This window comes from Watersipora subatra, chromosome 7 (genome assembly GCF_963576615.1).
Source record: "Watersipora subatra chromosome 7, tzWatSuba1.1, whole genome shotgun sequence".
Taxonomy (NCBI): domain Eukaryota; kingdom Metazoa; phylum Bryozoa; class Gymnolaemata; order Cheilostomatida; family Watersiporidae; genus Watersipora; species Watersipora subatra.
This window is the reverse complement of record NC_088714.1, coordinates 63,930,667-63,942,223: the sequence shown is the minus strand read 5'-3', so window position 1 is coordinate 63,942,223 and position 11,557 is coordinate 63,930,667. Positions and strand designations below refer to the sequence as shown.

Below are 11,557 nucleotides of genomic sequence, written 5' to 3'. Positions count from 1 at the left end.
CTAGTAAACAATGAAAAAACTGAATATTTTTTTGCTCAAACATCAACATTTATGACACAATGAAAACCTTACAAGATATATATAGATATAGGCCTATATATCTTGTCCGGTGTATATATACGAGTGTAGGGTCTTTTAATTCTATTTATTTTAAACCTATAATTGCTTTGCGTTTATACATTTTACCAACCTTTGGTCATTTTACCAAAAGTGTGCACTTACTATGCACGAAATTATTTGGTAGGCAAATGCTTACACCATTTTGGTAATTTTTACTCAAATTTGATTTTAGTCAGCTCTAGTTTTATTATTGAGCATTTTTTCAAACAATGTGATAATCCATCATATATAAAAAAAATTGTTTCATCACCCCGGTTAACCCGTATGGGTGGTAATTTCCGCTCTAACTCGGGTCTCCTACCAAAGACCTGGGAGTTTGAGCACTCACCTCAAGATCTTAGCTGTTCCCAATAGCGCACTTTTCTGCAACTCACTTGAGTTGATTGTGTTGGTATCTGGGCAAGCCACATGTGCCGGGGTTATTGCGCCCAGTGCCCCAATGACTATTGGGATTACAGTTGTTCTTACATCCCAGCAATTTTAATCTCTTCTCCTAGAGGGAGATATTTCTCTACCTTTTCTTTTTCTTTGCTGGCTATATTGTAGTCATTGGGTGCTGCTATATCTATTATAGTAGCCCTCTTGTTCTCCTTGTCTACCACCACTATATCTGGTTGGTTTGCTAGGACATGCTTGTCAGTTCGGATGTAGAAGTCCCAGAGGATCTTAGTGCGGTCATTTTCATTGACCTTACCAGAAGCTTTCCACCAGTGTCGTGGTTTATTAAGGCCATACTCGTCACATAGACTTCTATACACAACACCTGCGACATGATTATGCCGCTTAGTGTATGCGTTTCCTGCTAGCTGCTTGCATCCACTGATGATGTGTTGGATGGTCTCAGGTGCATCTTTGCACAGCCTGCATCTAGGATCTTCTCTAGCGTGATAGATTTTTGTTTAGAGTTGCCTTGTTCGGAGCACTTGCTCCTGGGCTACCATGAGTACCGACTCTGCATTGGTCGTTAGGTTTCCTTTGTTCAGCCACATATATGTCTGGTGATGATCGCCAACCTTAGATATTTGTCGGTGGTAAGCACCATGAAGAAGTTTCATGTGCCAGTCAATTTCCTCATCACCAAGGTAAAGCTCCGTTGTCAGAACAGCCGATTAAAATTGAGCTAGCAACATATCTGAAGAGGCCATGGAGGCTGCATAGGCTTTATATATATATATAAATATATATATATATATATATATATATATATATATATATATAAACTATAAATTCCTAAGAATTATGAACTAGTATTACTAAAATTAGAGTGCTCAACAATATATTGGAGCAGCTATATATGGCCCCAATATATGCTATATACAGTGTATATATATATGTATATATATATAAATATATATATATATATATACCTGAGACCATCCAACACATCATCATTAGATGCAGGAAGCTAGCAGGAAATGCATACACTGAGCGGCATAATCATGTCGCAGGTGTTGTGTATAGAAGTCTATGTGACGAGTATGGCCTTAATAAATCACAACACTGGTGGGAAGCCCCTAGTAAGGTAAATGAAAATGACCACGCTAAGATCCTCTGAGAGTTCTACATCCGGACTGACAAGCATGTCCTAGTAAACCAACTAGATATATTGGTGGTGGACAAAGAGAACAAGAGGGCTACTATAATAGATATAGCAGTACCCAATGACTACAATATAGCCAGCAACAAAAAAGAAAAGGTAGAGAAATATCTCCCTCTTGGAGAAAAGATTGAAAAATGCTGGAATGTAAGAACAACTGTAATCTCAGTAGTCATTGGGGCACTGGGCGCAATAACACCGGCGCATAAAATGTGGCTTGCCCAAATACCGACAACAATCAACTCAGGTGAGTTGCAGAAAAGTGCGCTATTGAGAACAGCTAAGATCTTGAGGCGAGTGCTCAAACTCCCAGGTCTCTGGTAGGAGACCTGAGTTAGAGCAGGTATTACCACCCATACGGGGTATCCGGGGTGAGGAAACAATTGATACATATATATATTTATATATTATATTATATATTATATTATATATATTATATATATATATTTATATATATATCATATATATAACTAACATATGTATATATACACCGGGAAATAAAGTACACTAGTATTAGCATTATGTATCCTGATGTGCATTTCCATAGGATATGTACATCTTGATACGAACATTCAAGTATTAGGTCAGAATATGTACAGTTAGTTATTACTCAGAATAGTAGGCCTGCATACTGAAATTAATTGTATAGGACTTACATCAAAATGTGTACAACTACATATCGATATACATGTATTTACAGCTAGGCATCAATAGAGTCAGCAGATCTTGCAAATGTTATTTTATCTGTTTTACAGAAATTATAGCCTCCAATCTCATAATGGCTATCATAAATGCTTCTCTCTGATGCAGTGGTCGTCGATTTTGAGCCATATGAAAATTGACCTTTTCAGTTTGGTTCTATAAATATCATTCACTTCCAGTAGTTCTTTCAGTTGTTTTCTGATAATATTGATCTTTCTAAGATGAACACCGCTGCACTAATCCCCCTGATGAAGGCTGAAATAATTTTGTAACTGAATGCAATCACAGCCCCTCCCTCCCCCCCCCCCCCCCCCCCCGATTACTCCTATTTAATAAGATTTATTGTCAACAATTAAAGTTAGCTGATTGGATGCCTAAAAATTATGAGCCAATCCGCTTCCTCACAGTAAGAAAAAGGACCGTAAAAGCATAACATACCCATGACAGACAGCCTTAATTCACTTCTTCATTACAAAGCCACTTGTTACGATTCGAATAATTTTTAACAATATTTGACACCCTTTAGCAGGTGTTTAACATTTCACATTCGTATCAGAGATTACATATATTGCTATAAACAGCACCTGAGGAAAGGTAGACAATTTGTCTCTCCTTCCTACAGGATTTCTTTAGCTTATCGAATCCATTGTAAGAATCCATTCTCCTTCATCTGCATTCTCTACCATGGGTGAGTATGCCTAATTAATCATACCTTTTTTGTCTGTGTGTGATACGATGATGAGAAAAAATATGAAATAGAATTTTATAAAACCTCTGGTTGGTTGTGATATTTTATTCATAACATAGCCTAATCAATACCATTTTTTGCAATGCTCAGTTCATTAACGTATTTCATGGTTTCCCTGTTGGTATTTTCATGAAGGTAAAACTTTAATTTTCTGATTGAATTTGCTAAACTGCTCTAGCACTGTCACATACAATATCTGACAGGTTTAAAAAGATGGTTGATGCGAATCAGAGCTGTCGATTACCTGCTCTCCATTATCCTGCTGCTTTTTATCAGCGGCATCCTAACAATGAGTATGCACCTTTCTGCAAGAACCTCTCACCGTCTGCCATCTCCTGCTCATGGTATGGTTAATGTCGAAGGCCTACAAGATGCAGGTTCATCGGGACGTCGAGCGAGGCGCAATGTCGATGATGATCCATGGGTATTTATCAATAAACAATATATTAAATTTAACACAAAATATTTTTTGTTATTCAAGAAAAATTTTATTGTAGAAAAAAGATCGTTTTAAAAAACTGCATAGTTTGAGTACAGCGTGTTGTTTTTTTTATTGCAGTTCATGTGCAAGCCGCTTGTACTTTGATTTTTTCTCCAATTTTAAAGTTTTATTCAAAATGGTAAAAAAATTAAAATAAATTTCAAGACACAAAAAAATTGAATCTCACAAAACGAAAAATATAACATAATCAAGCATAACATAATAATGCTTCACATATGCAAATCAGGCCTTGGCAACTAATTTTTATTCATATTATTTTAAGCCGTTTCATTTGCCTTGCAGCTTAATAAAACATGTTGGTTCATGCTCATATTACCATTATTAAATTAGTCCTTATTAAGGACTATTGTTTGCTTCTAAAACTGGCCCAGGCAACAAATTGATTTTAAAGCAGTAGAGAAAGAACCTGCCAGGACATGCCATAACATAACAATACGTTTCTAATTTCTATAGCATTAAGAGGTGAGCGGTGAGGCGTGAATCTTATGTCACCCTAATTGACTATTCATTAACATTATTGACCTAGCTAAGTAGGTGTATTGTAGGGCCGTGAGAGCATGTTTTTCTTTTCTCAACTTTCTGAATGACATTTTTGAAGAAAAATTAATTTGGGTGCGAAAGAAAACACTTTATTCCCTTTACAGGAGGTACCAGCTGAGGTGTATCCAACCATACTTCGAACTCCAGAAAATTGCCAACAGGCCAGCATTCTCTCCGAGTTTCCAAATGCCACTTGCTTCAGCCACTGCACGATTTCATCGTGTGGTGACGATGCACTGGCCGACATTGAAAATGACAAGTGAGTCCATCTGCTCAATTTCTTTCTCTATCTTGATGAAACATTGTGAGTTTAAAATAGACTATAATTGTAGATGCCTAAGAATGGAAACTTCTAAAACTAAATGTCACATAGAGAACTGCCTTGGGTGTGTTATTGTGTAGATATTAAATTGACTAGGCAATACAATACTGTGCCCCTAAGATGTTTAAAAGATATCTAGATCAAGAACACCATGTATTATTCTACATAAACTAACAATGCCACACTTGTTCACATGTTTTTATTTTCATGAATTTTTACTCCATATTATTGATTCATAAGTGACTCAAACTTTTATAATATGGATTGTTTCATTACAATGACTGAATAATTATTCTTACTTAGCGCAAAACAGTGAATCAAACCGTTTATTAGTTAATTTTTTTTATTAAAATTTAATAGTTAATTTTAATGTCTAAGTTTGATTTTTTTAAATCAATTTAGGTAACTTATTTAATTATCAACCATTGCGTTATATTTAGCGCGGATCTGGTGTGCACAGCTCGAATCATACAGCTAGGATTTCGGCGAAGTGGCACTGGTGAAATCTCTCGGTGGATCAAGCAACATCCCGATGTTACAGCCAGGTATGCTGATGTCTTCATAAACAGTGATGGAGAGCCGGTATTTGGTAAGTGGAACTAATCAGTCCTGCCTTCATGACCTTGATCCTTTCCAACCTGTTATGTTATATATATATAGCCGTGATATACATAACCACTAACCATGATATATATACATGTATATATATGTATATAATATATACATATATATTATATATGTATATCTGTGTGTGCTAGAGTGTGTTTGAAGGTGTGTATGCATATATATATATATATATATATATATATATATATATATATATATATATATATATATATATATATATATATATATATATATATATATATATATATATACAGTCAAACATGGATAACTCGGCCACGGATAGCTCGAAAACATGGTTAATTCGAACGGTTTCTTTGGTCCGTTCCCATGTAATGATAAATTGCTATAGATAACTCGAACTCAACACTGTTAATTCGAACTGTTTTTTCCATAACGGCTTCCGAAACGGTTGTTATCGCTTTAGAAAATCACTTTATTCAAAGCCATAGAGGTAAACCTCATCTTTTCGTAATTCATAAGCGTTGTTATTACCACCATCGGCAAAATAATCTTGTCAACGACTTTTCTAAAGGTTTGGTCAAATTTGGATTTATACTGCTATACGATTAATAGCACGGGCTTGCCGGGTCACGCGCGCAAGGATTTTCGCCACGCACATACCAAACAAAAACGGCATGTTGTTTTGTATGTGCGTGGCGAAAATTATTGAGTGCGTGACCTGGCTAGCCCGTGACGAAAAGTTTTCCGACGTTGATTCCGTGTTGAATCAACGTCGGAATGTTGAATGTTTAAAACGTCTTAAAATTGTTTTTATTAAACGTATACGTTGTCATAGCTAAAAAACTATTCATCGTTTGACCTAAACACAGAATACGTGTGTACATTCAATAAGTATCCATTCAAAAAGCGTGAGTGATATACAATGTACCGTTAAACCTCGTAAAACTTTTAATTGAACTGCCTCGGAGTGTTGCTCTTAACGAATCCCAGGTAAGGTAAGGGATTTTTCTTTGGTAACTTTTTCTTGAAGTTGCATAAACTTCAAGAAAACTCGGCAAAATTGATCGTGGGTAATACGCTCAAAAGAAAAAGATGTCTTTTCTTTTGAGCATTTCAACAACGATCAATTTTTGCCAATGTCAATCTAAAAAAACGTCTTGGCAATAACATCACCTCAAACAACAAACCAATCTCAAGTGATAGAAAAATCTCTATACTTTTTGATAAAAACATTTTAAACTTTACATTAGAAGCATTTAATTTGAAACAAGCCATTTGTGCTTTTGATTTATATTATAGTTTGCATATGTACATGTATCTACTAATAAATAAGTAAATACATGGACTTGTGACAGTGCTCTGATAACTTGAATGCTCTGATAATTCGAACACTTTTGCTCGGTCCCTTGAAGTTCGAGTTATCCATGTTTGACTGTATATATATATATATATATATATATATATATATATATATACAGTAGATGCAGTATGAACAGTCTCTTGCATGAAAGTGCTCAATATTAAAATAGAGCGATGTAAAATTGAGTAAAAATGAAAGTTAAAGTTAAGTTTAAAACAACTTTATTACTAATAGTTTCATATTGCCATGCAATAATCATCAGATAAAATTGTTAGCACTGAAAACGACTTATATATAGATGGAAATAAAAGCGTAGGTCTTAAAATACCTAAATACACTACTGATACGTAGGATTAAAATTAGCAAGCAACACGATTTAAAGCCTCAACAAAGCAGAAGTTTAAAAGTTAAGTCTTAAAATTGCTTAAAAGGAATTTGCCAGCATGTAGACATGCTGACATGTAGACATGCAGACATGTAGACATGTAGCATGTAGACATGCTGGCAAATTCCTTTTAAGCAATTTTAAGACTTAACTTTTAAACTTCTGCTTTGTTGAGGCTTTAAATCGTGTTGCTTGCTAATTTTAATCCTACGTATCAGTGGTGTATTTAGGTATTTTAAGACCTACGCTTTTATTTCCATCTATATATAAGTCGTTTTCAGTGCTAACAATTTTATCTGATGATTATTGCATGGCAATATGAAACTATTAGTAATAAAGTTGTTTTAAACTTAACTTTAACTTTCATTTTTACTCAATTTTATATATATATATATATATATATATATATATATATATATATATATATATATATATATATATATATATATATATAGTGATATGAATAACTTCTGGTACACATAGTCAGTACACATTTAGTCTCTGAGTACAACTTTCTGCCTCAATTAGACTTTTTTACTAAATATATGCATTTTATAATGCTATTTGTCACAAATCTTTTACTAATATAAGCGTTGTATTATATCATTTGTCACAGATGTTTGTCCAATTGATCAACTACGTGATGTGACATTAGCCGGATACTTTGAGCCTGTCCCACTGAGCTCTGTTGGATCTGCAGATGACCATAAGAATTATTACCTACATTGTGAAAACTGCCTCACAACCTCTAATGTAAGTTACAATATTTACAACTTGATAACCTAGATAAAATGCACATCTACATGTATGTTCCGCTAAATATGTGCTTTAAAATATTGCGCATGATCTTTAATGAAGTGAGGATAATTCCATCCTATGAACTGAATGTTTAATAGGTCGATTACTTATTCGCTAAACTCAATATGGACCTACCGACAGCCATGTTCCCATTCATCGACACGCCAAGCCAGAGGTTCATAATCACAATTAAGAATCCAACTGACAGAGCTCTTGCAGAGTATTTCTATCCATACATCATGGTAGGAAAACTTCAGCCACATAGACTTGGTATTATATAGTTTGTTTATAAAGGCCAAAACAACCTTTTTCAATTTAAATTTTGCTAATTAAATGAGAAAATTTTGTAAATAAGGTTATGCATTCTTCAGGGTTTATATGAAACAAAAATGAATGCACTTATTTCAGTATCTACAAGTACTAGCTGTACAAGATACAGCGGCTCGTTTTGGTTCCTTTTCCCTATGTTGCAGATATGTATGAGTTGTCTAACCATGTACAATCATAAGTATTCTTATGCTGATCTGTTGCATGTTTTAAGAGTAACAAAAACAAAACAAACACGTTTTGTATAAAAAATAAATTGTGGCTGGAAATAGCTCAGTAATTATATTTGGGAGCTGAAAAGGAGCAACACATGGTATACCATCAAATGGAATGCAGTAAAGCAAGCGAAAGTATATGACAACACCTCAGAAATATGCAGGCTATGTTTGTTAGAAAAATATTATATAATCATGCATCCAGTTTAAATAAGAGACAAGAACTCATTTCTATACATGTCGCCACGATAGAAACTTCTTATTATCCAGTAATATAACCTAGCCGTACACTTAAAAACATGGCTTTCATATAATTATTTTTTTAATCCTATAGTGAGGTTGTTCAAGGTACATCTTACCAGCTTGTCAGTAGTAAATGAGTTTTATCTGAGGATTGTACATTTTACTATGTATATAAAACTAATAGTAATAAAGCTATTTTAGTCAACTCTCACTTCGCTCCATTTCAGCTCTTGCTTTTAGTAATTGAGCACTATGTTAGAAAAGTTTTGAACTGACATTCTATTCTATATATATACATAATTATATATATATATATATATGTATTTAAATATTTATATATATATTTATATACATAGTATATACATATAGTGTATACAAATTTATGAATTTGTGTGTAATGAAACAGAGGAATTAGGGACAGGGCACTCTAGTCTTCCTTAATGTTGTTGTAATTATAAATAACTCTAATATTTTAACAGGCAGGAACAGACTTGAGTACTGTTGGCAACCAGGTCCTCCATGATTTCATGAGTGCAGGAATAGAGCAGGCAAAGAGCTGCATGAGTGCCCATGGACCAACTGGATGTGTCTATGGCCACAATACCCTCTTTAGTGCCCCTGCCCTTGATGAAACACGGATGCTTTATGATAGCTGCTACTCTACGCACCTAGCCCAAGTTCTTACTCAAGTCAACATTTCTCAGGTTGGTTAAACCAATATGCAGTCATGTAGCAGATCATACAACCTCAACAGAGATATTCACTCAATAGGAAGACTTACTGACCAAACTCATTAATCTCACTTCTCAGGAACCTCTTATTACACTCTACTTGTGTTCACTATTGACCAGTTCAATTGAACTCTATATATTTTATTTAGTCAAGACGCTGAGGATATAATGAACAGCAGTTGTAATGAGAACATACATCTGAAAATATGACCATGAACAGGGTGTATGCTTTTTTGCAGAAGCTTTATATAAAGAGTTTAAATATAATTGGTTAATCAATGAGCTGCCCATAAATTGTTTTCCATGCTAATAAAATGAATGAGAAGACAGCTCTCAATTATGTATATTTGAGTGTGCAAGGGCCAATTGTTCAGGGGACACTGGATGGTGATTCACCAGAATTCTTTATAACTCAGTTATTTTTGCTGAGCAGGTTATAAATTTCATCATGATCATGCTTCAATAAGTGTGCACTGGGTCGTTAAACTTAGTACCTGCAATTAACTTTCTCTTCTAGTTGCTGATATTGCACAAAAATCTATTCTAAGAATGTTTATATCACTTTTAAATTTTACTATCCTTCTACTGCGCATATAAAATTAAAAACTATGTTTTACACAATAAAATTGCTTCTCCCCGTTGAAAAACGTAAATAAACACTGAGTAAAATTAAATCAGGAGAATTAATAAAAGAACCATTAACCTATATGACTGGCATCACGGGTTAGCGAGTAAGCCTGTACAAAAACGCAATAAGAGTATTTCTACGGATACAAAAACTTTGTAACCTAAGTTCTGCAACTACTAACTAGCCTATTTGGTAGAGATGCAAATCCTTTATGCTACCTCATAACTCGAGCATGAACAATAGTGCAACTAACAGTCTTGTTCTTGTAGACCTACTTTGTCAAGATAGAGGAATACTCAGCAGATTCGTACGGCATCATGCAAGAAGTCTACAACTTTGTTGGCCTCGGGTACGTTGAGCCACCTCCGACACCTGCTCCAACCCCTACTCACAAGCCAATAAAGACTGAGACAATCGTTATGATGGATGAATTTTTTGAGCCATTTAACCGTGAACTCAGAGACCTACTGGGAGACGACAAGTGGCTCTACATAAGATAATTGATGAACATGTTTGACTCTCAGTTATTTTAGTGTGAGAAACTTTTGTGCTTTTTATAATGACCAATCATACTAATGCTGCACGTGTATTGTAAACAAGGTTTTGTTGTAAATGTTGGCTTTATGAGAACGAGATGAATATTCGAAATGCTCATAGAACCAAAGCAACATTCCACAGATGGTTTTCCAAATGTTGTATTTTCTTAGCGTTAATGATTCGATATGCTGTATGATTTTTGTTTTGGTTAATTTACTCCAAATTAATTTTCGGGCGTGGTTTGAAAAAAAAAAATTTGTTTTTTATGCTGTGATAGCAAAATGACATCAACCTAGAATAAAATACTGATATGAAGTTTATTCTATGTGGCTAATTTATTTTGCTAGAGTTAGAGAAGAAGCTTAGAAAACGATGACACCAAACTTCAACACTGTCATCGCTTTTCATAACAAGTCGTCCAATCAAAACGTGTTTACTTCTATACAGAAATATAATAAAGAGTTGTTATCTTCCAACGGTGACAGGATTGAGGCATCCTAAATATCTTATGACATATAAATATATGTAAATATAAATGTGAAATACAAAAAAAACATATATATGCATTGTTTCCCTACTCTGGCTTACCAAGTAGGGTGGTAATGTATCTCCAGTTTGGGCCGACTACCAGAGATTAGGGCGTTTGAACACTTGCCTCAAAATTTTAGCCATTTTCAATAATGTGCTTTTCTACAACTCACTAGTGTTGGTTGTTGCTGGTATTTGACCAAGCCAATTTGTTGTACAGGCAATATTGCAGCCATTGTTTTAATTGCTACTGGGATTGCAGTTGCTTTTACATGCCAGCACTTTCAATCTTTTCTCCCCCTTTGAGATATTTCTCCACTTTTTCTTTGCTGTAGTCATTTGGTATAGCTGTCTCAATTATAGTAGCTGACTTGCTCTCCATGTCCACTGCTACAATATTTTGTTGACTTGGCAAGACATGCTTTTCAGTCCGGATATAAAAGTACCAAGTGAGCTTATAACAGTTATATTACACTGCTAAGATTGTGGAAATAACAAACTCATTTTAAATAGTCAACGAGAATGAATATGAGACTAGTGCATGTTTATTCCCATCGACCTTATTATGAGACACCCACTAGTGCTGTGGTTTACTGAGGCTATTCTCATGCATAGACTTATGTACATTACACCTGCGAAATTATTGTGCTGCTGTAAGCATTTTCAGCTAGCTGCTTGCATCCACC

At 34.5% G+C, this 11,557-nt stretch overlaps 1 protein-coding gene across 1 annotated transcript; it reads left to right on the top strand.

The window, feature by feature from the left end:
- The first annotated feature begins 2,939 nt into the window (after nt 1-2,939).
- On the top strand, nt 2,940-10,624 carry LOC137400212 (uncharacterized). The gene is made up of 8 exons (XM_068086539.1): nt 2,940-3,107; nt 3,371-3,591; nt 4,314-4,468; nt 4,972-5,120; nt 7,481-7,617; nt 7,761-7,904; nt 8,927-9,151; nt 10,076-10,624. Exons 1-8 carry the CDS (start codon nt 3,104-3,106, stop codon nt 10,304-10,306), a joined length of 1,266 nt encoding a protein of 421 aa, XP_067942640.1. The 5' UTR covers nt 2,940-3,103; the 3' UTR covers nt 10,307-10,624.
- The last annotated feature ends 933 nt before the right edge of the window (nt 10,625-11,557 follow it).